Source organism: Monodelphis domestica, chromosome 6, assembly GCF_027887165.1.
Source record: "Monodelphis domestica isolate mMonDom1 chromosome 6, mMonDom1.pri, whole genome shotgun sequence".
Taxonomy (NCBI): Eukaryota; Metazoa; Chordata; class Mammalia; order Didelphimorphia; family Didelphidae; genus Monodelphis; species Monodelphis domestica.
In genome coordinates, this window is record NC_077232.1 from 85,418,085 (window position 1) to 85,444,241 (window position 26,157).

A 26,157-nucleotide genomic window follows, 5' to 3' on the forward strand; every position below is an offset into this window, starting at 1 on the left:
TCTAGTAGGTCCTATCAAGTTTGCTTTTGAGTACCAATGGACTTTGCCTGTCACCTGAGAACCAGACTACTGCAGAGTAAGAATACTCATAACCAAAGATTAGACATTAGGTGTTGAGTTGCCTTTTTTTTTTAATGACAGCAACTCATGAAAATAGCTCCCCACCTGCCTTGGTCTAAAAGATGGCAATGGATGGAGTGCCCACATGATAAAAACAAAGACTTTTGTTGTTATGGTATCATTTAGCTTACTTATCTGTGTACATGTTGTATCCTTGATGACAGTCTTTGTATCCCCAGAGCCTTGAACTTTCATGGGCTATTAGGAAAGGTTTATTTTAATTCAACTGATACCCAGCATGATAGAACTGATACTCAAATACAGTTCCTTTGGCTGCAATAAAGCCTCTAGTTACAAACCTATTGATGACAATTTATGTTGGACAGTCTTTGTCAGGGAAATAATAACTTATTTGTTTTTATTGATATAAATATCCAGGAGGTAGGTAAGTCATCTTATTGAGTTTGATGTTCTTTAAATATTACTGGAAAGTTATTTAATGCTATAAAGTTGATAAGATAGGCTCCCTCATAAACAAATTAATCCTCATTTATGGATGGCAAAGGGATGTGATTATATTTCATATATATATATATATATATATATCATTGTAGCCATCTGGACATTTCATAAGTCAGTAAAAGAAAAGAAATTCCTTTGAGTTTCATATGAGAATTTGAACAATTATTGCTTATCGTACTTCTTAGCAAAATAAGATCATGGTTTCAGACTAGCATGCATAGTAAAAAGTTTGTCTATGGTGGAGAGAGAAGTATGTTACATTTGTTTCATAGCATCTGCCCCCAAAATTAGTTCTGTTGATGTGATGCTTCAAGATACTTCTTGCTGGGCACAGTCAACCTGATATTTAAGCCAAGGCTGTGTGTGAATTATGACAGGCATTTTCCAGTATGTTGGCATCCTGTTGAATGAATGACTCCCCATCCCTGCAAGATCCATATTGCCAATTATCTGGTGGCCAGATCGGTACAGATTACATGCACCATTAGGTAGAACCATTCCCACAGATTTACCTAGAGTCATTTGCTGTGTCTTTAGTCAACATTTATATGCCTGAAGGGTCTGAATAACATTTTCAACCATGTCCAACTCCCATACATCTCAGGATCTATGAATAGCTAGGAGAAAGAAAAGAAGGTAAAACAATGACAGTATTGATCCCTAAGACCATACTTTACTCATGGAGCTCAAAATATGCCCAGCAATCTGAATGGTAGTATAGAGGAAACAGCAGAGGACAATGAACAATTACATGCACCCAAAACTCCCCCCCTCAATGGAAATTGGCCACAAATTCTTGAAGAAATTAAATCTGAGATTTTTGAGAAAAATGGAGGAGTTTTGGTAAGAAAAATTGGAAATAATTCAAAAAGAAAATAATAGTCTAAAAGACAGGAACTTCCAATTGGAGAAAAGCCCAGGAATCAGATGAAATGATAAATAAATTGGAGAACACAATTAAACAGCTGGAGGCCATGAGAAGCAGGATATACCAAGCTAAAAAGGAAAATAAAAAGATTATAGCAGGGGGAAGCTGGGTAACTCAGTGGATTGAGAGCCAGGCCCAGAGACGGGAAGTCCTAGGTTCAAATATGGCCTTAGACACTTCTCAGCTATGTGACCCTGGGCAAGTCACTAAACCCCCATTGCCTAGCCTTTACCACTCTTTTTCCTTGGAACCAATATACAGTATTGACTCTAAGATGGAAGGTAAGGGTTTAAAAAAAAAAGATTATAGCAGAAAACCAAAAGATTATAGTGGAAAACCAGTCTTTAAAGATCAGAATTGGGCAGTTGGGAGCCAATGATCTTGCAAAACTGGAAGAATTAATAAAGCCAAGTCAAAAGACTTAACAAAATACAAGGAAACATGACATATCTCACTGATAAGATGACAAATCATGAAAACCAGTCTAGAAAAGACTATTTGAGAATCATTGGTCTACCTGAAAACCCAGGGAATAAACAGAAATATTGATTCATACTACAAGAAATTATCCAAGAAAACTGCCCTGATATTCTTGAACAAGAGGACAAAATAGACATTGAAAGAGTTTATAGAACATCCTCTACACTAAATCATCAAAACACAACTGCCAGGAATGTAATTGTCAAATTCAAGAGCTTCCAAAGTAAGGAGAAAATTTTACAAGAAGCCAGAGACAATTCAGATGTCAAGGAGCACCAATCAGGATTACACAAGATCTGGCAGCTTCCACACTAAAGCACCGCAAGGTTTGAAATATGATATTCAGAAAGGCAAGAGAATTGGGTATTCAAGCAAGGAATACCTACCCATCAAAACTGACTATATTCTTATAGGGGAAAGTATGAGCATTCACAAATAGAAGATTTCCAAGTATTTGTAAAGAAAAGATCAAAACTAAGTGGAACATTTGATATCCAAACACAAAAATCAAGAGAAATATGAAAAGGTAAATAACAAAGAGAGGGGAAAGAAAAAATTGTTTTTATTTAAATTTTTTTCTTTAAGGGCTTCAATAAGATAAAATTGTTTATATTAATATATGGGAAAATGTTATTTGTAACTCTAAAAAATATATTTGCTATTAGAGTAATTAGAAGAATCATTAAGAGGTAGAGATTGGGGTAATAAGTGGTCTAAGATGATATGTAAAAATGAAAAAAGTGGGGAGGGGAATAGAAGATGGCACCAAGAGAAACTTGAAGGAATAAGATAAATAGGACAATCTATATCATACAAAGAGGCACATGGGAAGGGGAGGAGAAGAATACTATTATAAAAAGGAGAGGAAGAGAGTACTAATAGTTAATACTTAAACCTTACTCTCAGTGGAATAAATTCTGAGAGGGAAGAGCATCTAGATCCCTTAGGAAATTGAATTCTATCTTACCATACAGGGAAAGTGAGAAGGGAAAAACTAAGGTGGGGAGTTGAATGGGGAGTACAAAAAGGGAGGGAAAGAGAGGAGGGAGCTAATTTAATAGACCTTAAAAAGAATAATAAGGGAACAAAAAGGGAGGCTGTATAAAGGAAAGTAAAATAAGGGTGGGGATTAGGGGGGATTGATTAAAATCAAACCACTGGTTTAAAAGGAAATAGAGAAAGAAGAAAGGGCAGAACTAGGAGAGGATATCAAAATGTTGGGGAATACAGCAGTGGCAATCATAACTCTGAATGTGAATGGGATGAACACATCCATAAAATGAAAGCAAATAGCAGAGTGAATTAGAAACAAAAAACCTACCATATGTTGTCTACAAGAAACACACATGAGGCAAGTAGACACACACAGGATGAGAGTCAAAGGCTGGAGCAAAATCTATTGGGCTTCAAATGAGAAAAAGAAGGCAGGAAATGCAATCATGATATCTGACAAAGGCAAAGTAAAAATAGATCTGATTAAAAGAATTAGGGAAGGTAATTATATTCTGATAAAAGGCAGTATAGATAATGAGGAAATATCAGTACTCAACATATATTCACCAAATGGTATAGCATCCAAATTTCTAAAGGAGAAACTAGTGGAGTTGAAGGAGGAAATAGATAGTAAAACTATACTAGTTGAAGACCTGAACCTTCCTCTCTATCAGATCTAGATAAATCAAACCAAAAAAAATAAATAAGAAAGAGGTAAGAGATGTGATTGAAATCTTAGAAAAATTAGAGTTAATAGATGTGTGGAGAAAAATAAATATGTACAAAAAGGAATACACCTTCTTTTCAGCAGCACATAGTTTGACCAATCACAAAGACTGACCATGTGCTAGGGCATAAATGCATGGCAAACAAGTGCAAAAGAGCAGAAATAATAAATGTAACCTTTTCAGATCATAATACAATAAAAATAATAATGAGTAAGTTACATGGAGAAGCAAATAAAAAATTAATTGGAAATTAAATTATATGATTCTCCAAAACCAGTTAAAGAACAAATCATGAAAACAATTAATAATTTCATTGAAGAAAATGATGATGATGAGACATCTTTTCAAAATCTATGAGATGAGGCCAAAACAGTACTCAGGGGGAAATTTATATCCCTGAATTCATATATTAACAAATTGGGGAGGGCAGAGGTCAATGAATTGGGCATGAAAATTTAAAAAATTGAAAGTGAACAAATTAAAAATCCTCAGATGAAAACTAAATTAGAGATCCTAAAAATTAAAGGAGACATTAATGAAATCAAAAGTAAAAGAATTATTGAATTAATAACTAAGGCTAAAAGTTGGTATTTTGAAAAAAACAAATAAAATAGACAAAGTACTGGTCAATCTAATAAAAAAAAGGAAAGAAGAAAACCAAATTAACAGTATCCAAGATGAAAAGGGAGACCACAACTCTAATGAAAAGGAAATTAGGGCAATCATTAAAAACTATTTTGCCCAATTATGTGGCAATAATTATGGCAATCTAAGTGATATGGATGAATATTATCAAAAATATAAATTGCATAGATTAAAAGAAGAAGAAATAGAATACTTAAATAATTCCATATCAGAAAAATAAATTGAATGAGCCATCAAAATACTCCATTAGAAAAAATCCCAAGGACCTGATGGATTCACAAATGACTTCTATGAGACATTCAAAGAACAAAGAATCCCAATATTATACAAACTATTTGACAGAATAAGCAAAGAAGGCGCTCTACCAAATTTCCTTTTATGACACACATATGTTACAGATTCCAAAGCCAGGCAGACCAAAAATAGAGAACGAAAACTATTGGCCAATATCCTTAATGATCATAGATGCAAAAATCTTAAATAGAATACAAGCAAAAAAGGCTCTAGCAAGTGAAAACAAGGGCTATTCATTATGATCAGGTGGGATTTATACCAAGAGTGTAAGGATGGTTCAATATTAGGAAAACCATCCATATATTTGATCATATCAACAAGCAAACCAACAAAAACCACATGATTATCTCAATAGATGCAGAAAAAGCCTTTGACAAAATACAAAACTCATTCTTATTGAAAGTACTAGAAAGTATAGGAATAGAAGGGCTTTTCCTAAGAATAATAAACAGTATATATCTAAAACCATCAGGAAGTATCATCTGCAATGGGGATAAACTAGAAGCCTTCCCAATAAGATCAAGAGTGCAACAAGGATGCGCATTATCACCCCTATTACTTAACATTGTACTAGAAACACTAGCAGTAGCAATTAGAGAAGAAAAGGAAATTGAAGGTATTAAAATTGGCAATGAGGAGACCAAGCTATCACTCTTTGCAGATGATATGATGGTTTACTTAAAGAATCCTAGAGAATCAACCAAAAAGCTAGTTGAAAAAATCAACAATTTTATCAAAGTTGCTGGATACAGAATAAATCCACATAAGTCATCAGCATTTCTATATATTTCCAACATTTCTCAGCAGCAAGTTAAAAAGAGAAATTCCATTAAAAACCACCCTAGACAATATAAAATACTTAGGAATCTACCTGCCAAGACAAACATAGGAACTATATGAACACAACTACAAAACACTTTCCACACAGTTAAAACAAGATCTAAATAATTGGAAAAACATTAATTGCTCATGGGCAGGATGAGCTAACATAATAAAAATGACAATCCTACCCAAACTAATTTACTTATTTAGTGCTATAGCCATCAAAATACCAAGAAATGTTTTACTGAATTAGAAAAACCATAACAAAGTTCATTTGGAAAAACAAAAGATCAAGAATATTAAGGGAAATAATGGGAAAAATGGGAAGGAAGGTGTTCTAGCAGTACCAGATCTCAAAATGTACTATAAAACAGTGATCATCAAAACAATATGGTACTGGCTAAGAGATAGGGGAAAGGATCATTGGAATAGACCTGGGGTAAGTGACCTCAGCAAGACAGTCTATGATAAACCCAAAGATCCCAGCTTTTTGGGCACAGATCCACTATTTGACAAAAAACTACCGAGAAAATTGGAAAACAGTATGGAAGAGATTAGGTTTAGATCAACATCTCACACCCTACACCAAGATAAACTCAGAATGGGTGAATGAATTGAATATAAAGAAGGAAACTATAAGTAAATTAGTTGAACACAGAATAGTATACATATCAGGTCTTTGGGAAAGGAAAATTTTAAGACCAAACAAGAGTTAGAAAAAATTACAAAATGTAAAATAAATAATTTTGATTACATTAAATTAAAAAGGTTTTGTACAAACCAAACTAATGCAACCAAAATTAGAAGGAAAGCAACAAATTGGGGAAAAAAGTTTATAACAAAAACCTCTGACAAAGGCCTAATTACTGAAATTTATAAAGAGCTAAATCAATAGTACAAAAAATGTAGCCATTTCCTAATTGATAAATTGGCAAGGGACATGAATAGGCAATTTTCAGATAGAGAAATCAAAAGTATTAATAAACACACGAAAAAGTGTTCTAAATTTCTTAGAGAAATGTACATCAAAACAACTTTGAGGTACCACCTTACACCTAGCAGATTGACTAACATGATAGCAAAGGAAAATAATAAATGTTGGAGGAAGAGTGGTAAAATTGGGACATTAATGCATTTCTGGTGGAGTTGTGAATTGATCAAACCATTCTGGAAGGCAATTTGGAATTACATGCAATGGGCTTCAAATGACTATCTGCCCTTTGATCCAGCCATAGCACCGCTGCATTTATACTCCAAAGAGATCATAAGCAAAAAGACCTATACAAGAATATTCCTAGCTGCGCTCTTTGTGGTAACAAAAAAAAATTGAAAAATGAGGGGATGTCCTCCAAATGGGGAATAGCTGAAAAAATTGTGGTGTATGCTGGTGATGGAATACTATTGGGCTCAAAGAAATAATGAACTGGAGGCATTCCATGTGAACTGGAATGACCTCCAGGAATTGATGCAGAGTGAAAGGATTGGAACCAGGAGAACATTATACACAGAGACTGATACACTGTGGTATAATTGAATGTAATGGACTTCTCTACTAGCAGCAATGCAATGGTCCCGGACAATTCTGAAGGACTTATGAGAAAGAAGCTATCCACATTCAGAGGAAGAACTGTGGGAACACAGGAAAAAAAAACTGGTTGATCACATCGGTTGATGGGGATATGATTGGGGATCTAGATTCTAAATGATCATCCTAGTACAAATATCAATAATATGGAAATGGGTCTTGATCACATATAAACCCAGTGGAATTCCATATCAGTTATTGGAGGGATTTGGTGGGAGGGGAGGGAAAGAACACAAATCTTGTAACCATCTAAAAATATTCTAATTTAACTAATTAAATAAATTTTTTTAAAAAATTAAAAAAAATTGAAAAAAATAATGGCCCCAAAGTACAAGGGTAGTGATGTTAAGTGCTCTGATAAGCCTACAAAAAGGCATAAAGTGCTTAGGTATGTTCATTTGGTATGTTATACACACACACACACTTAATAGGGTTGACTATTATGTGCAATTTTCAACTTACCCAAAGTGTCTTGGAATGTATTGATTACATGAAATGAGGTCCTCCTATCTACATATTATTATTCTCATTTTACATATGGGAAAATTCATCTTATGAATCAAAATCCTGCATATTATTGTCTACATTCTGAGTAAAGTGAGTTAGGAAAAAATTGATGGAAAAGAAGGCACCTGAGCTGGCCCTTTAAAGTCTGATAACAATGTACACATGGTAGGGGCAAAGAAGGGGCAGTGGTGAGATAATTCATTCCAGGAGCAAGGTATGACTTGAGTCAAGGTGTGGAGGTAGGAGAGAGTGGAATGAGCCTAAGAAACAATGAGTGGTCCCATTAATTTGAGATGTAGAGTGCTTGAAAGGGAATGATATGAGGAAAGGGCAGATAAGTTTTTTTAAAGCCTAAAAAAGTAGTTTGGGGCCATATTGGGGAAGATTTTTTTTTTGTCATTTCTATAGAGTTGACAACGTTATTTTACAATGCAGACTCCCAGAATGAATCTAAATTATCACCTTTATAGAAAAGTGCTGAATTAAGCAACTTGAAAGCTATTCCTATTTAGTTAGCATTGAACTGTCTGTTCTAGTCAGGAAATTTTTTTTAATGTAAAAGAAAGTGCTACAAGACTAGGCGTAAAGAGCCTGGGTTTTCCTTAGTCCTGGGCTCTGATGCTGGCACAAACTTTAGGTTTCTCTAAGAAGTTCTTTCACCTCTACAAGGCTTTGTTATTTGCAATATAGGATCATAGCTTTAGTCAGAAGAGGCCTCAAAGTCCATCCAGTAGAACCACCTCATCTTACAGATGAAGAAACCGAGGCTGTGAGCAGTTAGTAACTTATTTATTCAAAGTTACACAATTAGTGTCTGAGGCAGGAGTTGAGGTCAAATTTCTTGACTTGAAGCCTAGCACTCTGTCTACTGTACAGCCTAGCTCCCTTTTATAATGAAGTGAATTCCAGCTCTGAAATTGTATTCTCTGTTTTATAGATATGTCCAGCTCTAATATCCCTTGTTCAAAGTTCCCTTCTAGCTCCAGAACTCTGCTCCCAAGTCCTGCCTAGCTTTTGCTTTCTGTGAATTAAGATGCATTCATGATGATCAGTTAAGCAGGTCTGCTATGTATCCTATTAATAGTTATTATTGTAAAAATGTTATTTTCTTAATACAGAAGAATTCAATTGAGAACAAATTTTAAATTGTAAAGCTATGGCTCTATCTAAGGCTCCATGAAAAAGGAATGTTATATGGAGGAAGCGTAAAAGGAATGCATAAATATATATAACACAGACTTATTTTTATGAAACTTAACAATCTAATGACGAGACATGTCCATAAATAGCTGTCATACAATACAAAGGAGAGCAAATTAAGCACACAAAAAAGAGTTTGAGGGAAAAACATCATGAGAAATTTGAGGAGGGAATGCTTGCTTTCTCCAAGCTGCATTAGGATGAAGGGCAGGCAAAGATTTGAGGAAATGCTTCAAGGAAAAGAGGTACAGTTGAATTTGGCCTTAAAGGAAGAGAGGGGCCAACTAGGTGGCTCAGTGGAAAGCATGCCAGGCCTGGAGACAGAAGGTCCTATGTTCAAATCTGGTCTCAGACACTCCTTACCTATGTGTGACCTTGGGCAAGTCATTTAATCCCCATTGCCTCACCCTTACCACTCTTTTGCCTTGGAACTGATACTTAATATTGATTGTAAGACAATTAAAAAAAATAAATAAGGAGAGGTACTTCAATAGGTAGAGGAGATTTCCATTTGAGACATGGGGGAATGGCATAAGCAAAGCCACAGAGCCAAGCAAGGTAAGGGTCTGAAGTCATCTTGAGTACAGTGTATGGATGGATATAGTATGAGAAGTAGTATATTAGAACTAGCAGATGGAGGACTTTGAAGGCTAGAATCAGTTGTGATTTATCTGGCAGGCAGTGAGGGGCCAGCAGATGATTATGAATACAGGAATGGGATTGACATGATCATATTATATTAGGAAAATTACTTGGGCAGTGGTGTGGAGGAGGGAATGAAGAGGGAATAAATCAGCTCAGAAAAACCAATTAGGAGATAAGGACCTAAACAAGGCTGATTGCAGTGGGGATGGAGTAAACAAACCCCTTGAAGAAGGAACTGTTATATTATTATCTTTGTATGCTTAATACCTGGCATTTATTTCATTGCTTCAGTAATTTCCAACTCTTCATGACCCCACTTGGGTGTTTTTGGCAAAGAGACAGGAGTGGTCTGCCATTTCCTTCTCCAGCTTATTTTACAGATAAAGAAACTGAGGCAAGCAGAGTCAAATAACTTGCACAGGTCATACAGCAAATAAGCATCTGAGATCAAATTTGAACTCAGGAAGATGAGTCTTCTTGACTCCAGGTCTGGCATTCTATCCATTGTGCCACCTAGCTGCCAGACCTAATTAAAAAGTAAGTACTTAAATTTTTTTAAAATTAATTTATTTAGTCAATTTAGAACATTATTCCTTGATTACAAGAATCATATTATTTTCCTCCCTCCCCTCCCCCTACCCCTTCCTGTTGTCGACCCACAATTCCACTGGGTTTTACATGTGTCCTTGATCAGAACCTATTTCCATGTTGTTGATGTTTGCACTAGGGTGATCATTCAGTCTACATCCCCAATCATATCCCCCTCAGCCCATGTAATAAAGCAATTGTTTCCCTTTGGTGTTTCTGCTCCCACAGATTTTCCTTTGAATGTGGATAGTGGTTTTTCTCCTATGACCCTCCAGGTTGTTCAGGATCAATGCATTGCCACTAATGGAGGAGTTCATTACATTCCATTGTACCACAGTGTATGGGTCTCTTTGTACAGTGTTCTCCTGGTTCTGCTCCTCTCACTCTGCATCACTTCCTGGAGGTTGTTCCAGTTCACATGGAATTCCTCCAATTCATTATTCCTTTGAGCACAATAGTATTCCATCACCAACATATACCACAATTTGTTCAGCCATTCCCCCATTGAAGGGCATCCCCTCATTTTCCAAATTTTTTGTTACCACAAAGAGCGTAGCTATGAATATTCTTGTACAAGTCTTTTTCCTTATTATCTCTTTGGGGTATAAACCCAGCAGTCCTATGGCTGGATCAAAGGGCAGACAGTCTTTTATCACCCTTTGGGCATAGTTCCAAATTGCCCTCCAGAATGGCTGGATCAGTTCACAACTCCACCAGCAATGAATTAATGTCCCAACTTTGCCACAGCCCCTCCAGCATTCATTACTTTCCATAGCTGTCATGTTAGCCAATCTGCTGGGTGTGAGGTGATACCTCAGAGTTGTTTTGATTTGCATCTATCTGATTATAAGAGATTTAGAACACTTTTTCATGTGCTTATTAATGGTTTTGATTTCTTTGACTGAGAATTGCCTATTCATATCCCTTGCCCATTTATCAATTGGAGAATGGCTTGATTTTTTGTTCCATTGATTTAGCTCTGTAAATTTGAGTAATTAGACCTTTGTCAGAGGTTTTTGTTATGAAGATTGTTTCCCATTTTGTTATTTCCCTTCTGATTTTGGTTACATTGGTTTTGTTTGTACAAAAGCTTTTTAATTTGATGTAGTCAAAATTATTTAGTTTACATTTTGTGACTCTTTATAAATCTTGCTTGGTTTTAAAATCTTTCCCTTCTCAAATATCTGACATGTATACTATTCTGTGAAAAAGTAAGTTCTTAATAAATATTTTTAAAAGATCTTTATTTTCTGTCTTAGTACCAATTCTAAGACAGAAGGGCAAGGGGTAGGCAAATGGGATTAAGTGACTTGATCAGGGTCACATAGCTTGTAATAAATACATATTGATTATTACTTGGGATCTTTTCAAAGGAGAAGTAACAAGACTTGGCAGCTGTTTGGATGCATAGGAATCAGGGAGAAGATAGAATTAAAGATGACTCCAAAGTTTGATCCCAAATTATTGAGACAATAGTGTTGCCATTTGCCAGATATAGGGGAAAATGAGTCATAGGATCATAGAACCAATAATGTTAGAACTGGAAAGACACCTAAAAAATAGATGTCAGACACATTTTGGAACATTCCTGGATGCAGCCTGAACCAGACTAAATGTAGTTGAGAAATATTTAACAAGATAAATAAAAAAGCAATAGAACCCAGATGATATTGGGGCAGCCAGGTCGCACACTGGATAAAATTCCAGACCAGGAGACAGGAAGACTTGTCTTCTGGAATTCAAATCTGGCCTCAGTTCCTAGCTGTGTGACCCTGGGCAACTCATGCCACCCTGTTTGTGTCAGTTTCTTCATCTATAAAATGAGCTGTAGAAGGAAATGGCAAGCCATATCTTTGCCAAGAAAATACCAAATGGGGTCATGAAGCATTGCACATGACAAAAAAATGACAAGAATAACATAGACAATATATGGTTTTCTAAGTCAAATTGTGGCCTGTAAGAATCATATTATGTGTCCTTAGTGGCACCTCTTTATATTTAAGTTTGACACTACTAACTTGGAATATAGAATTCTGGAAGGCAAGAAACTTTAAGCATAGATGATTATAACCAGAAAAGGATTTAGAAAACATTAGTTTACTTCTCTCATTTAACAGAAAAAGAGAAGTGAGGTCCATAAAGCTACTTAGAAGCAGATGTAGGGGCAGCTAGGTGGCATAGTGGATGGAGAACAAGCCTGGAGTCAGGAGAAACTGTGTTCAAATGTAGCTTCAGACACTTCTTAGCCATGCAAACCTGGGCAAGTCATTTAACCCTGTTTGCCTAGCCCTTGCCCTTCTGCCTTAGAATCACTAAGACAGAGAGTAAAGGGGGAGGAAGGAAGGAAGGAAGGAAGGAAGGAAGGAAGGAAGGAAGGAAGGAAGGAAGGAAGGAAGGAAGGAAGGAAGAAGGAAAGTAGGAAAGAAGGAAGAAGAGGAAGGGAGAAAGGGAGAGAGGCTAAGAAAGAAAGGATGGAAGAAAGAAAGGAGAAAGAAGCAGATCCAGAGCCAGACTGGGAATATCCCTAATCAATCAGCCAAGAAAGGCTTTATTCTATACCTCACTGCTATCAGAGTGAATTAAAATGGAATATTGCAGGCAGGTTCCTTGAGCAGTCCTGGTTGTTTGCCCTCTCAAAGACACTTTGAGCATGATCTGATTCTATCTCATATTAGGCCAGTCACTTATATTTGAGTGTCAGTTCAAAGGGCCCCACCCCACCCCCGGAAGGATATATAAATTTTTGGAGCTTAATGGAGAGTTCTATTTTGGTGAGCCAGGAAGAACTTGGCTATCACCCTATTTGTGCATGAGAGACACCAGCATCATATGACCCCTCCTGCATTTCGATCCTAGCAAGCTCCAGTGGCAGGCAGAACCTGGCTGTTGGCAGCTCACAGCTTACTGTCAGCTGCCTGTCTTTCTAACTCCACAAGCACTGGGATCTGTACTGAAGAGAGTGAGTTGGAGCAGGACTGGAAGAAGCTTTGTCTGAATAGGCCACAGCTCATGCTGGAATGCTAGAAGAAACAGGTACTGTCAAAGTGACTCAGTGGACGTGAGCCAGAGGCAGGGAGCTTTGGGTTTTTTCAAGAGGCAGTCTGATAGGGTAGTATAAACAGCACTGGGCATAGAAAAACTGGGTCCTGGGATCTCTCTTCTGGGTTTCAAAGCCTGGTGATTTGTGCCATTTGGACTCAGAAGGCTCAAATCCTTGTTCTGATACTGTTTAACTATTTGACCCTGGGTCCAAGGATATGCATGAGTAGTGAATTTAGAGATTGTATAGTTTCATCCTCCCTAAGCCTCACAGTTATCATCAGTAAAATAGAGATAATACTTGACCTTTCTTCATCACAGCTCTGTGGTGAGGATTTACTAATAGAATGATTGCTATATACTTTTTATTTTTAAAAATACCTTTTGTCTTAGAATCAATACCCTGCATTGGTTTCAAGGCAAAAGAGTAGCAAAGGCATGGCAATTGGAATGAAGTGATTTGCCTGGGGTCACACAGCTAGGAAGTTTTCAACCCAGGACCTCCCATCTCTAGTCCTGGTGCTCAATCCACTGGGCCATCTAGCTGTACCCCCTGCAAGAAACTTTAATCATATAGCACTATATAGATATAGATTATTACTTGTAAGAAATTTCATACTACTTTTGATAGATTATTGATCTGGGCAAGAAAATATATAGATTCAGGTTCCAACTCTGCCTTTTAACAGCTATGTGGTCTTGGTCATTTGACTTCTCTAAGCTTCATTTTCTTAATATATAAAATGAGGGGATTGATTTAACTGACTTTTTAAAGATTTCTTCCCAATATAAAATCCTATATACCATCTCTTGTTAATCATTTCCTCTGTAACCTATATATAATGTTTGTACATATTTATTTGCATGTAGTCTCCCTCATTAGATTGTAAGCACCTTAAGGACAGGAACTGACTTGTTCCTACTTTTGTTTGCACAGCCCTTTGCACAATGCCCAGCAAATAAAAAAACTTAATAAATGTTTACTGATCGGTTGACTATAAAAAATGTTTTGAGGACAATACAAAATAAATAAGCCATGCTCTTTTAGTTTTGTGAGGTTCTAGAGTTAGTTTTGTGTTATTTAGATGAGCTAGCCTCAGAGTTGGGAAGATCCAGGTTCAAATTCTGCCTCTGGTCATATACTGGCTGAGTGCCCTTGATCAGATGACCTGAGCCCTCATTGCACCAAAAAATTAAGAGTATAACTTGCAGGATAGTTGTAGATTTGCTTTGGTAAAGGGAGTACCCTTATCCAGGGTTGCTTGCACCAATGTATGGACCCAAAAAACTTTTTTTTCTTAATTGGAGAAGTTGGGCATGGAGGAGGGGAGAACACATGTCTGTTATCTTATTCCTCAGGTTTGAAATAAGAAAAGGAACTTTTTAGACCTATTTAATAGAAGGAAACACCACAGGCTGTCCTCAAAGTCTTAGAGTAGTTATTGTTTTTGTTTTTAAGTATATCCATTAAAGCTAAAAATTCCCCATAGACTTTGGGACACCCAGTATTTAAAAAGATGAGCAAATCCTATAAATACAGTCAATTAAGGGGGTAATGAGAGGGTAACCCTACTGGCCAAGCATTAACCTGGAGGGAATATCCCAGGAAAGGGTGAGGAATCTCCCTGTAGCCTCTGGAATTTGGACTACTTCAGTCAGGCAGAGGAGATGAATGGATATTTTCAGACAAGAGGCTAGTTGTTTGGGCAAGCATGCCCTGAAGCTAATAAATTCAAGCTGAAGTGAAATATAATTATGGAAGGGCAGTCTGGGTAAAGATTGAATGAGTTGGGTTTTAAGCTAGGGCTGGAGAGAGTTACATAGGAGACAGATTTGAGCTTAGTATCAAGAGGAGCTTTTCTAGTTAAGGAGAGATGTCAGGCAGTTGAACATGCAATTTAAGGAGAGAGTGGAGATCTTGCCACCATCCAGTTCTCTCAAGTTCCCTAGCAGGCAAGAAGTGTTGTAAAAGTGAGTAAGTGGTACAATTGTAAGGGGTTTGGAATCAGAGACACTCAGCCGGAATCTTGTCCTTGTTCTTCACTGTCTGTGATCTTGGCTATAAATGAGAGGGTTTGGACCAGATAGACGAGAGTTCACTTCAAGCTCTAAATTCTATTATTATTTGAATAATGAAAGGTTGGTGTTTGCTTTGTTTATCCAGTCCTGTACTTCCTGGCTGAGGAGATGTTTTCTCCACTCTTAATGTAGAGAAATATTGGTTTTATGCCCAGAGGGCAGTGAACAGTTGAAAAAATATTGAATCAATACATGAAATCAATTTTTAAAATGTGACTATGTACATGTGCATTAATGTATGCATTATCTGTAAAGACAGAAATTATATATAAAGCATTTGAGGTAGATCATATCTTTTGATTCAGGAAAGTTTTTGTTGATTTAAATAATTGATAGTGCCAGGTCACACAGTCAGTAAAGGGTTTGACCTGGAGTCATATGGGATTCAAATATGGTCTGTCACTTGTTCTGTGACTCTAATCAAATCATTTAAACTCTGTCTGCCTCTGTTTCCTCAACTTTAAAACTGTATGGGGATCATAATAGCACGTACTTCTCAAGGTTATTATGAGGCTCAAAGTGCTTAGCCCAGTTCCTGGCACATAGTAAGCATAAAATAAATGCTAATTCCCTTCCTTTTCTCTTCCCCCAAGAACTCTCAAGAATCCAAGAACAAGAAGTTTCCCCTAAATCAAGAAGTGTTCAAGGTGTCTCTTTTGCCCTCTTTCATTTCTCTTCTCTAAAGAGAGAATTTTTCTCTATAATACTGATAGTCATGGTCCAAGTGTATGGATTTGTTTGTTTGGAAAAAAATGGGGAAAGAAAGCAACTGACTGAGGAGGAGGAAGAGAGTTAGAAATACATAGGGTGAGACTAGAGACACCTAAGTCAGCTAGGGACATGTAAAACATGGTTATTTACTAGGCTCTTTGAGGAATGTTCATCAGATTACTTGATTTCCCTTGGATTTGTGGACTTCAGCTTAATATTAATACCTTTTGAAATGGCAGTTGTCTAGTTAGCAACTAATTCTGCTACTCTTTGATCTTTTTTTTTTTTTTTGAGAACTTCCAGGACTGCCTCTGTAAAGGGCACTATAGCAGGGTGATCAATGGGGAACTGGGCAAAGCTGGGATCTGCCTGTCCTTCTCTTGAATTGTCCTGTATAAAACCTACATAGGTACACATCTTATCTCCACTGCTAGATCCTAAACTAAGTTAATGATTTTTGTGAGGTTAAATGGATGAATTCAGTCTTGTTACTCAGAAGCATCATCAAATCTGTTTGGGGTACATGTTCATCCCATGAGTTGGTGGTTTTCCTTCCCTTGATTTAGAAGAACAGTTGGCTTTATGGCTTGTCATATCTTGAAATACAGATTCATAAATACAAAGAAATGTGGGCACATAGGGACAGCTAGGTGGCATAGTTGATAAAGCACTAGGCTTAGAGTCAGGAAGACCCTAAGTTCAAATATTGTCTCAAGCACTTACTAGCTGTGTGACTCTGAGGAAATCACTCATTCAACCTCTGTCTGCACCACTTTCTTCATCTGAAAAATGGAGATAATAGCAATACCTTCCTCCCAGGGTTGTTGTAAAGATCAAATGACATATAATACAGTGCCTGGCACATAATAGGTATGTACTTGCTTAAGTATATACCTTGCCCTCTTTCCTCATTTGGAAGTATAGGAAGATATAATGGAAAGAGAACTGAATCAAGGGTCAGAAGCTCAAGATTGGAATTCCACCTTTGCATCTTCTAGCTGTGTAAACTTTGGACAATAATTTGACATCTCTGGGTCTCAGTTGCCTTCTGTAGTTAATGAGGTCAGCCTTTATGATCTCCAAGTATTGTTGAAGATAATTGAGGGGATTCAGGCAGCAAGTGGTTATTGTGGGAACTCAGTGAAACACACTCACTCCATCTTGTGACTCAATTCTGGAGTCAACTTTGTTCCCTTTCAGTTATGAACCTAATTGTGCCTTTTGAGAAAAATTCATTCAGTTGTGGGAAATGGAAGAAAACATTATTGCATTGTGTGAACCCCACTCTGCTGCCTGGGAAACTGTCTGGGACCACCTGTACAGACCCTTTACTGAAGACCTAGGTTATGTTGACCAGAAACATGGTCAGAACCTAAAGCTGATGTAAGGAGTTTTTTCACAATTGTATTTCTCAAGCATCCATCTGTTTTCTCTGAAAACTGGCTCCATACTGATCAGTTAGTAATTGTTTCTATGTTATTTTTTTAAACCCTTACCTTTGTATTAGAATCAATACTGTGTGTTGGTTCCAAGGCAGAAGAGCTATAAGGGCTAGTAATTGGGGTTAAGGGACTTGCCTAGGATCAAACAATCCATAATCCTTTGATTATTTCCTTGGGCAGGCGTAGGATGCCTCTTTTCCTGAATTCAGGGAATTGAACCTATTCATCCTTGCCCCTTCCCAATTTGGAAAATCCCTGATATTTCAGCCAATTAAAAATCAGATTACCTAATTCTATATTATTATCTTTTAATTCATTGGTCTTATTTAATTGTTTTTACAATATAAAAGTCAGTATCCTATATTCCCAGTCCAGCCCTAAACTGAGGGAGGGATTTGGTCTCTGTTTGTTAGGCAACTGGTATACATTGCTTAAGAAACAGATATGCTCAGAAGACCAAACCTTTTTTTCCTCTGTCATTTCACCTTTTACTCTTTGTAGTTCTGGCTCTAAATCCTTTGATTTTGGGAAAAATAAGAATATTAAACAAATCATACCTTGTCCTTCATTGCTATAATTTTAGTGATATGAATAAATGTACATTATTTGTGTGTAGTCAAAATTGTAAAAGAAAAACACATTTTGGTTGTTGTTCAAATAACTTTACATACCATATCTCACTTGGTTTTCAAAATAACCTTAATAATAGGGGATACAAGTAGCCTTTTTTACAGTATAGCAATGAGGAAGTCAAGGTTCAGAGTGATTCTGACTTGCATTATTTGTGACATAATTAAAACAAAAAATTGTTATACCAGAGATTTAATTTTTGGGATAAAACTTCAGCCAAAAAAAAAAAAAGAGTAACTGGTATTTCCCCATAGCAATGCTTCCACTTTTTCATGGTATATTTTTCTCAAATTTTTAATTAATTAAACTCTTCATAATTTCATTAGTGAGCACTTTCTTAACGGATGCAAATTTCAACACAAATTGAATTGCTATCACCCCCTACCTCTACCATTTATCATCTGTAAGGGAATTTCTGGTAATAAGTCTCTTAGAATTTATCTAGGATGGTCCTCAAATTCACTGTTAGCCATTATCAAAGTCCCACTTGAAGAATTTCTGACTGGGGGATCTATCTAAGGTGGTTTCTTAGAACTTGGGATCATCTTCACAGCCTTCACAAGGCATGGGAGAACTTTAGTGGAGATGTTTTAAGTTTAGAAACTTGAGTTTCCCAAATATTTTTTTCTTGTAAAACTTCCCAAGTAGATATCAATACAGCTTGAGATACAGCTTATTTTGTATATATTTGATTTTCTATTGTCTCCAATTAGACTGTAAGATCCTTGAGGGCAGGAACTGTATTTTATCTCTTTTTGTATCCCTAATGTTTAGCTCAGAGCTGGAATATAAGAGGCATTTAATAAAAATCTATTGAACTGAATTGAATGACATTTGGATTCTAAAATCCTCCTCCATTGTTAATTACAGAGAAGAAAGATATTTGAGCTAAACAAGGAATATAATTTTTGAGTGCTAATGCCACACTCCATATATTTATGAAAAAAAATCTGAAATAGTTTTAATTGGTCTCTGGACAACCAGATAGTGCAACATAATGTAAATCACACCACAGGATATCTGAATTCTATTATAAATTCTGCCACTATGTCACTGTGTTGTCTATATAAGTCAATTATCCCCTCCCTGCAGACTCAGTTTCCTCAGCTATAAAAGGAGAAGGTTAGATTAGATGGTCTATCTCCAAGGTCCTTTGTAGCTTGAAAGTATAGTGTTCTATTTTGGTAGATGAAAAAAAAAAATTTAGGATGGCTCATTGATAGGTTAGAGAAAGTCATTGCTATGATAAGGACCTATTTGGTTCTGTTCCATTGAGTGACTAAATGATAGCTAGCTAAACAAAAAAGGTTCTGTAATGGCTCATAGATATGTGCACATATCTATGTGTATCTTTTAACCTTGGGACTAGAGACCGAATGGTGATCCAGAATAACAGAGTCTGAGTTATAAAGTATAATCCAACAAAAGCCTAACCAAACATTCCCTCTATGTGACAAGTCATCATCCAGTCTTTGATTGAAGGACTTCAGTAATGGGGAACACCTATCTCTTGGGGGGAGCTGATTCCATTTTTGAATAGTTTTGAATAGTTCTAATTGTTTCCTTGTCTCCAGCCAAATGTTACTTCCTACCTCTTAGTTCTGCCCTCATGGGCCAAATCCAAGTCAACTTCCTTTTCCACAAAGAAAGCCCTTTGGAAACTTGAAGACAGTTGTTATGTCCCTTTCTCAATCTTTTCCTTTCCAGGCTAAGTTCCCTTCTGTTGAATATTGGTTATGACATGAACTAGAGTTCTTTTAAAGTCCTGGGTGCCTTTGTCTGTATACTTTCCCAACTTATCAATATCCATCTTAAGATGGGATGTCTGGAATGCAACATCATATTCCAGATTTGGGCTCACCAGGCCCCCTACAACACTTCTCTTAATTAAGCCTAAGAAGAAGGGTTTGTGGATATCATCTCAATTTACTCAAGAAACATCAATAAGAAACCTCAGCCTTGATCTTTCTTGAAGGGAAATTTCCAGCATTTAAAACACTCTTTAACAACTAAGGGATTAGATGTACAACTGAGCCCTAAACATAACAGGCATGCAAATACACACACACTCATTTGAATTACAACAGTTGGGACCCTATTGCCTGGCAGTGTGTGGCCCTCCTTCATTCTTTTATCATACTAAGCTAAAGAATAATAATAAATGGTTATATGGGTTTCATTTACCCAGACATGGACTTCCCAACTGAGTTGGGCAATACGTTTCTCAAAAGTGCTTTTATGGCAAGCTTTTGGGAGATATGAATGGAGTCTCCTTATTTAAATTCAACATGCTATTCAAATTTCAAAATGTTCACTCAAAGTTGGAGAAAATCTGAAAATCATAGATCTGAAGCACACACATGGTGACAGAATTATGGCTTATTAACCAGGGACAAAGAGAAATTACATTATAAAGCTCCAAGCAAAATCTTACCTTTTTTTTTTTATTAAAACCCTTACCTTTCTTCTTAGCATCAATATTGTAAGGGCTAGGCAATGGGGGTTAAGTGACTTGCCTAGGGTCACACAGCTAGGAAGGGTCTGAGGCCAGATTTGAACCTAGGACCTACCATCCCACTAGGCCTGACTCTCAATCCACTGGGCCACCTACCTGTACCCCTTACTTAACATTGTAAGACAAGTTTCTGAGCAAAGCTGGCTTTAAGGTTGGCATATTAAAGCCTAGAACATGGTCTGAGAGGCAAAGATTCAGACCAATGCAGGTAAATTGTAGGAAGATAGATTTAGGGGCTAAGGAAGGCATTCCTAATTCAGAGTTGTTAAACAAAGAAATGATTGGTCTCTTTAGGTAGAGAGCCCAATGATCCTTGGTCAGAGATATCACAGAAGGAATATGTGTCCCAGTTATGAGGCCACACCTCATGGCCCAATGCCATGATATTTCTAGACATCCATGAGATTCTTATAAAAATCAACAATCGTTTATTGGGGATATTGTAGGGCCATGTTGGCAAATCTGTGGCATGCCAGCTGGAGTGTGCAGGAGGGGGCTGCTCCCCCTCCTCCAGGTGTGCCTGAGGACATTTCTTCCATCCCCATCCCTCTGCCCAGCAGCCCAATTGGAGCTTTTCCTCCCTCCCTTGTCTGGTGTAAGGGGGCTCACATGCAGCATGAGAATTGCAGTTTGGGCATTCAATCTCTAAAAGGTTCGCAATCACTATGGCTACACAATGAAGAAAAATTGAGGTCTGTAAAACTCACTAGATTTCAACTTGACATATGGGAAAAACTTCCTAGCAGTCAGAGCTATGTAAAGATGGAATGGGATACCTTGAAAGATAGTGAGTTCCCTACCAGTGAAGGTCTTGGAGAAGAGACTGTGTATTTAAGGGAAAAAGAATTCCAAAACATCTAACAGAGCTATCCCACAATATAATGAAGTGATATTGATCATCATTAATGTGTTCAAGCAGAGGCTAGGATAAACTTGTTAAGGATGTTGTAGAGAAAATTGACATTTTAGTATGTTGTGGGACTGAACACTCTCCCAAGTTCCATTCACATATGAGCTTCTGTGGTTCTCGTGAAGGGAAGAAGTGATGAGCTAACACTCAACTTCCCAGAAGCTTTCTTCTCTTGATTTCAATGCAGTGAATGCTTTTGCTGGCCCTCTGAGGTTAGAGCAGCCTTACTTTTTGATTGTGACCTGTCATGGCATTATGGTGTACATTACTGGCAAATAAATCCATGTCTTATGATGTCTGATTGCTGCCTCATATTGGTGTCACCCCCAGACTCTACAAATCAAGACACCCAGGAGATAACCAAGGACCAGGAGGCAGTAGCTGCTCCTGATTTTCCTTGCCATTCTAAACATCAGTGTTAAGTTTAAAATTTGGTCAGTCTCAAAGGGTGTGGATTTGTAGGCCTCTGGTTGATATACACAAGAGGGTGCTGTGTTTCTGGGGAATGGTTTCTGGTAGGTACTGCAAAATGCATGGTTTTGTTACTAGCTGACAATATGGCCCTTGTCTGGGCTGGATTACTTTAATTAGTATCATAGGACTTGGAACTCAAAAAACTTGGATATATTTCATCTTCCATCTTCCTTATTTTGTGGCAAATCATTATAACAACTCCCACTTATATAGTTTCAAGTTTTAAAAAACAGTTTCCTTACAACTAGAAGAAAGAGGTCATAGAAAAAGAGATTTGGACCCTCAGGGCTCAGTTCAATCTCATGTTATAGATGAAAAAACTGAGACCCAGGGTAGCTAAGTGATTGCTCAAGGTCACTCAAGTAGTAAATATTAGAAGCCGAATTTGAACCCAGGTCCTCCAGTTTCAGGACCAATGCTCTCTTCATTGCACTATGTTGGTTCTTCAGATGGCTAGAGCAAATATTATTCCAATTTTTCAGATTTGAACCTTGGTTTTGCTCATCTGTAAAATAAGGGATGTTGCAATAAATCTTGATACTGAGAAACTGAGGCACAAAAAGTCTGAGGTTAGCTATTTATTGGCAAAGCTAACAGTTGCCAATAATAGAGGTCAAAGGTCCCTCAGTAACCAAAGACCCCTAACAGTTAAAACAGCTCTTTTATGCATTTTAGTGGGTATATGAGATCCAAATATGCCCCCCAAACTAAGCTTGTGATTGATTCTTAATTATGATATCTGACCACCTGACCACAAGTGTTCACACTCATCATGGCAACTAGAAAGCCCAAATCAGGACAACATCCTCTTGTAAAAACCAACCCCATAGTGCTAAGGGGAGCATAAACTTAGTAAACCTTCTGGAACATTCTCCAGAAGGTTCCTCTACTCACTACACCAATGGAGTCCAGTATTAAGCAAACATCTTGAGATCAGGTTAACTTGTCCTCCATCTATCTGACCTTCCCCAGCTGGCATTTGGTTTTGTTCACTAATTGAGGGTTGGGCCATGAACCTGCACAGTAATACTTTAAGCCTTGAAACTCGGTTACCATGAATTGGGACACTAATGCATTGCTGGTGGAGTTGTGAATTTGGAACTATGCTCAAAGGGCGCTAAAAGACTCTCTGCCCTTTGATCCAGCCATAGCACTGCTGGGTTTATATCCCAAAGAGATAATAAGGAAAAAGACCTGTACAAGACTATTCATAGCCGTATCCTTTGTACTGGCAAAAATTGGAAAATAAGGGGATGCCCTTCGATTGGGGAATGGCTGAACAAATTGTGTTATATGTTAGTGATAGAATACTATGGTGCTCAAAGGAATGCTCTCCACATCCAGAGAAAGAACTGTGGGAACAGAAACACAGAAGAAAAACAATTGCTTAATTACATGGGTCAATGGGGATGATTGCGGATGTACACTGTAAATGATCACCCTAAATATCAATAATATGGAAATAGGTCTTGACACATGTAAAACCCAGTGGAATTGTGCATCAGCTATGGGAAGGGGGTTGTGGGAGAGGAGGGAAAGAACATGAATCATGTAACCATAGAAAAAATATTCTAAATTAATTAATTAAATAAAAAAATTTTCAAAAAAAACTTAGGGGGCAGCTGGGTAGCTCAGTGGATTGAGAACCAGGCCTAGAGACAGGAGGTCCTAGGTTCAAATCTGACCTCAGACACATCCCAGCTGTGTGACCCTGGGCAAGTCACTTAACCCCCATTGCCTAGCCCTTACCACTCTTCTGCCTTGGAGCCAATACACAGTATTGACTCCAAGACGGAAGGTAAGTGTTTAAAAAAAAACAAAACTTAGTTACCATGATAAAATTTGGTTGCAATGATTATTATTATGATTAGCAAAACTTTTAACTACAAATCACTAATTAAGAATCAATAATCAATTTCATAGGGATTAGACTAGAAGGGCCTCCAAGATCCATTCTCACTCTGGATCTGATCAGTTAGGGTCAATAGACTTCACATATAGTAGTCAAACATTCAAAAATATTTTCAATATTACTAAATATTTCCTTGCATTTACATGTGGGCAGTTAGCTAAGTGGTACAGTGGCTAGACCTCCAGGCCTGGAATCAGGAAGACCCAGATTCAAATCCAGTCTCAAATGTTTAACTCACTTTATAATATTGGGAAAATCACTTAACATCTTTTTGCCTCATTTTCCTCATATGAAAAAATGAGAATAATAATAGCACCTACCTCCTAGGCTTGTTGTGAGCATACAGTGAGATCATATTTGTAAAGTGTTTTTTAAACTATAAGGTGCTATATACATTCTAGCCATTATTTTTAATTTTAACTTTTTAAACAATTTTATAATTTGCAAAGTATTTTTACATGATATTCATCTTCCATACTCTTCAAGTAAAGCAAACAAAGGGTCACAGAGAAATTGTTCCTGGCCCAAATTCACACAATTCATGGTGGTGAGTTAGGTGTTGGAATTAGGAGTTGGACCAACATCTTAATTCTTATGGTCCAGCACTATAGTATGCTCCTTCCTATTGTTGTTTTGTCCTGGGTAGTTTCACTCTGTGGCTATTGTTGTTTTTATTGTGAGTTCTTAGAATCAATATGTGTATTTAACAAATACTTGTAGAATTAAATATAAAGTAGAAAAGATGGTAAATGCCCTCCTGGTTGTTTGTTAGATCCACACTTTACTGTCAAGTAGAAAAATTGTTCAGATGATACTAGGGGGAATTTGGGCAAATGTCTTAGGGGCTGTGGAAAGTTTTTGTTTGGACAGTGGCAAATAGGGCCCTTCATTATTTAAACCTCAAATTTCTTCCTTCCAAACTTATTCTGTATATATACTCAACATTTACTCCATGCATCAAGAAGGTAAATCTCCTGCCATCATTTTTAGTCAGGAAAGCATCAACGATTGGGATAGGGAATAAACTGAGATTTATTTGGTTTAGAGAACTAACTTATTCAGAAACTAAGTGCCTCTATACTCACTACCTAGCAGTATTTCAAAATTTTCCTTTTCATTCCCTGTCCCTACCTCTGTCCCATTTGATTTGGTACATAGAGGTCCTATGGTCCTTATGGAGGAAAATCTACTATAAATCCATGCTCAGCAGAGTTGTAATCACATCAGGACTTTTGCATGGCATTGTGCCATTGGTATACAACCTAGACCCTAGCTGAAAGCCATTCAGTCTCCTAATTATATGTTTATGTTGTTCATATAATGTGGTGTTAACATTTTCCTTATTAAAGCCCAACTAAAATGTCTCATCCTCCCATAGACTCATAGAATCTCAAAGTTCTTAGATCCCCTAGAAGTCTTCCAATCCAACCTGTAACTGAACAAGACACTTCTGCACAGAATCTTTGATACATGGTCTTCTTAGTCTTCATCTGAAGACCTCCAGCAATGGAGAGCTCACTACATCCAAAGGCAGCTTACTGCCTAATTAGAATTTTTTCCCTTACATTGATCTGAAATAAAATTCTGCAGCTTTTGCTCATTGCTGCCCTTTAATATCAAGCAGAAGAAGCCGACATTTTCACCTCATATCTTTTTCCAAGAGTAGTCATCTCAATAGGAGAATTATGCCTAATTCCTTCAGTCTCTCCTCTGGTGGCATGACTTCTAGTCCCTTCATTGCCCTGGCTCCTTTTGGACACACTCCAGCTTGCTAATGTCCATCCTAAAATGAACTGATCATGATGCTCCAGAATTGGCCTGATGGGGCAGAGGGCAGCAGGACCATGTGCCTCGTGTTTTAGTGACTACATTTCTTATCCTTCATGGTCCAATTCAAAGGCCTCTGCTAGTAGACAGTTGATAATCAAGCCTGGAGTTCAGTCTACTTGGGGAGACAAGGTGCCTAGAGGCAACAGTGGCACAGTGGATAGAGCACCGGACCTGGAATCAGGAGAACTTGAGTTAAAAATCTGGCCTCAAGCACTTGCTAACTGTATAATCCTGGGCAAATCATTTGACCTCTGTCTTCCTCAGTTTCTCCAAATGTAAAATGGAGGTAATAAGAGCAATGACCTTCAAGGGTTATTGTGAGGATAAAATGAGATAATAATGTAAGGGGTCTTGCAAACCTGAAGGAATTATATAAATGCTTGCTATTTATTATTTTACAAGGCCAAATAGGGAGTAAGCAGTAGAGGTGAGATTTGAACCTAAGTCTGCTGACTCTTGAACTAACATTCTTCCACCATAATGAGCTGCTCCCAATTTACCAGGCTATAGTCAGGGAATATTTCAAGGAAGATGAAGGATTTGAGCTAAATCTTGAAAGGTGCCCTTAAGAAGTAATATGCTATTATTATTATAGGTTTATTTTAACCCTGATTTCTT

General features: G+C 37.2%; 1 protein-coding gene across 13 annotated transcripts in view; it reads left to right on the plus strand.

Annotated features, from left to right (window-relative positions):
• The window catches only part of ABLIM2 (actin binding LIM protein family member 2), a 335,657-nt gene that overhangs the window by 64,935 nt on the left and 244,565 nt on the right, over positions 1–26,157 (plus strand). For 4 of the 13 annotated variants that reach the window (XM_056802379.1, XM_056802383.1, XM_056802389.1 and 1 more), the window contains exon 1: positions 12,860–13,030. The exons of 2 other annotated variants lie outside the window; for them this stretch is intronic. In XM_056802379.1, coding sequence (XP_056658357.1) covers positions 13,015–13,030 — 16 coding nt within the window. In that variant the 5' untranslated portion in view covers positions 12,860–13,014. Of the gene's footprint in view, positions 1–12,859; positions 13,031–26,157 lie in introns of those variants that run through there. 7 more of the 13 variants (XM_056802385.1, XM_056802388.1, XM_056802382.1 and 4 more) reach the window with 4 other exon arrangements.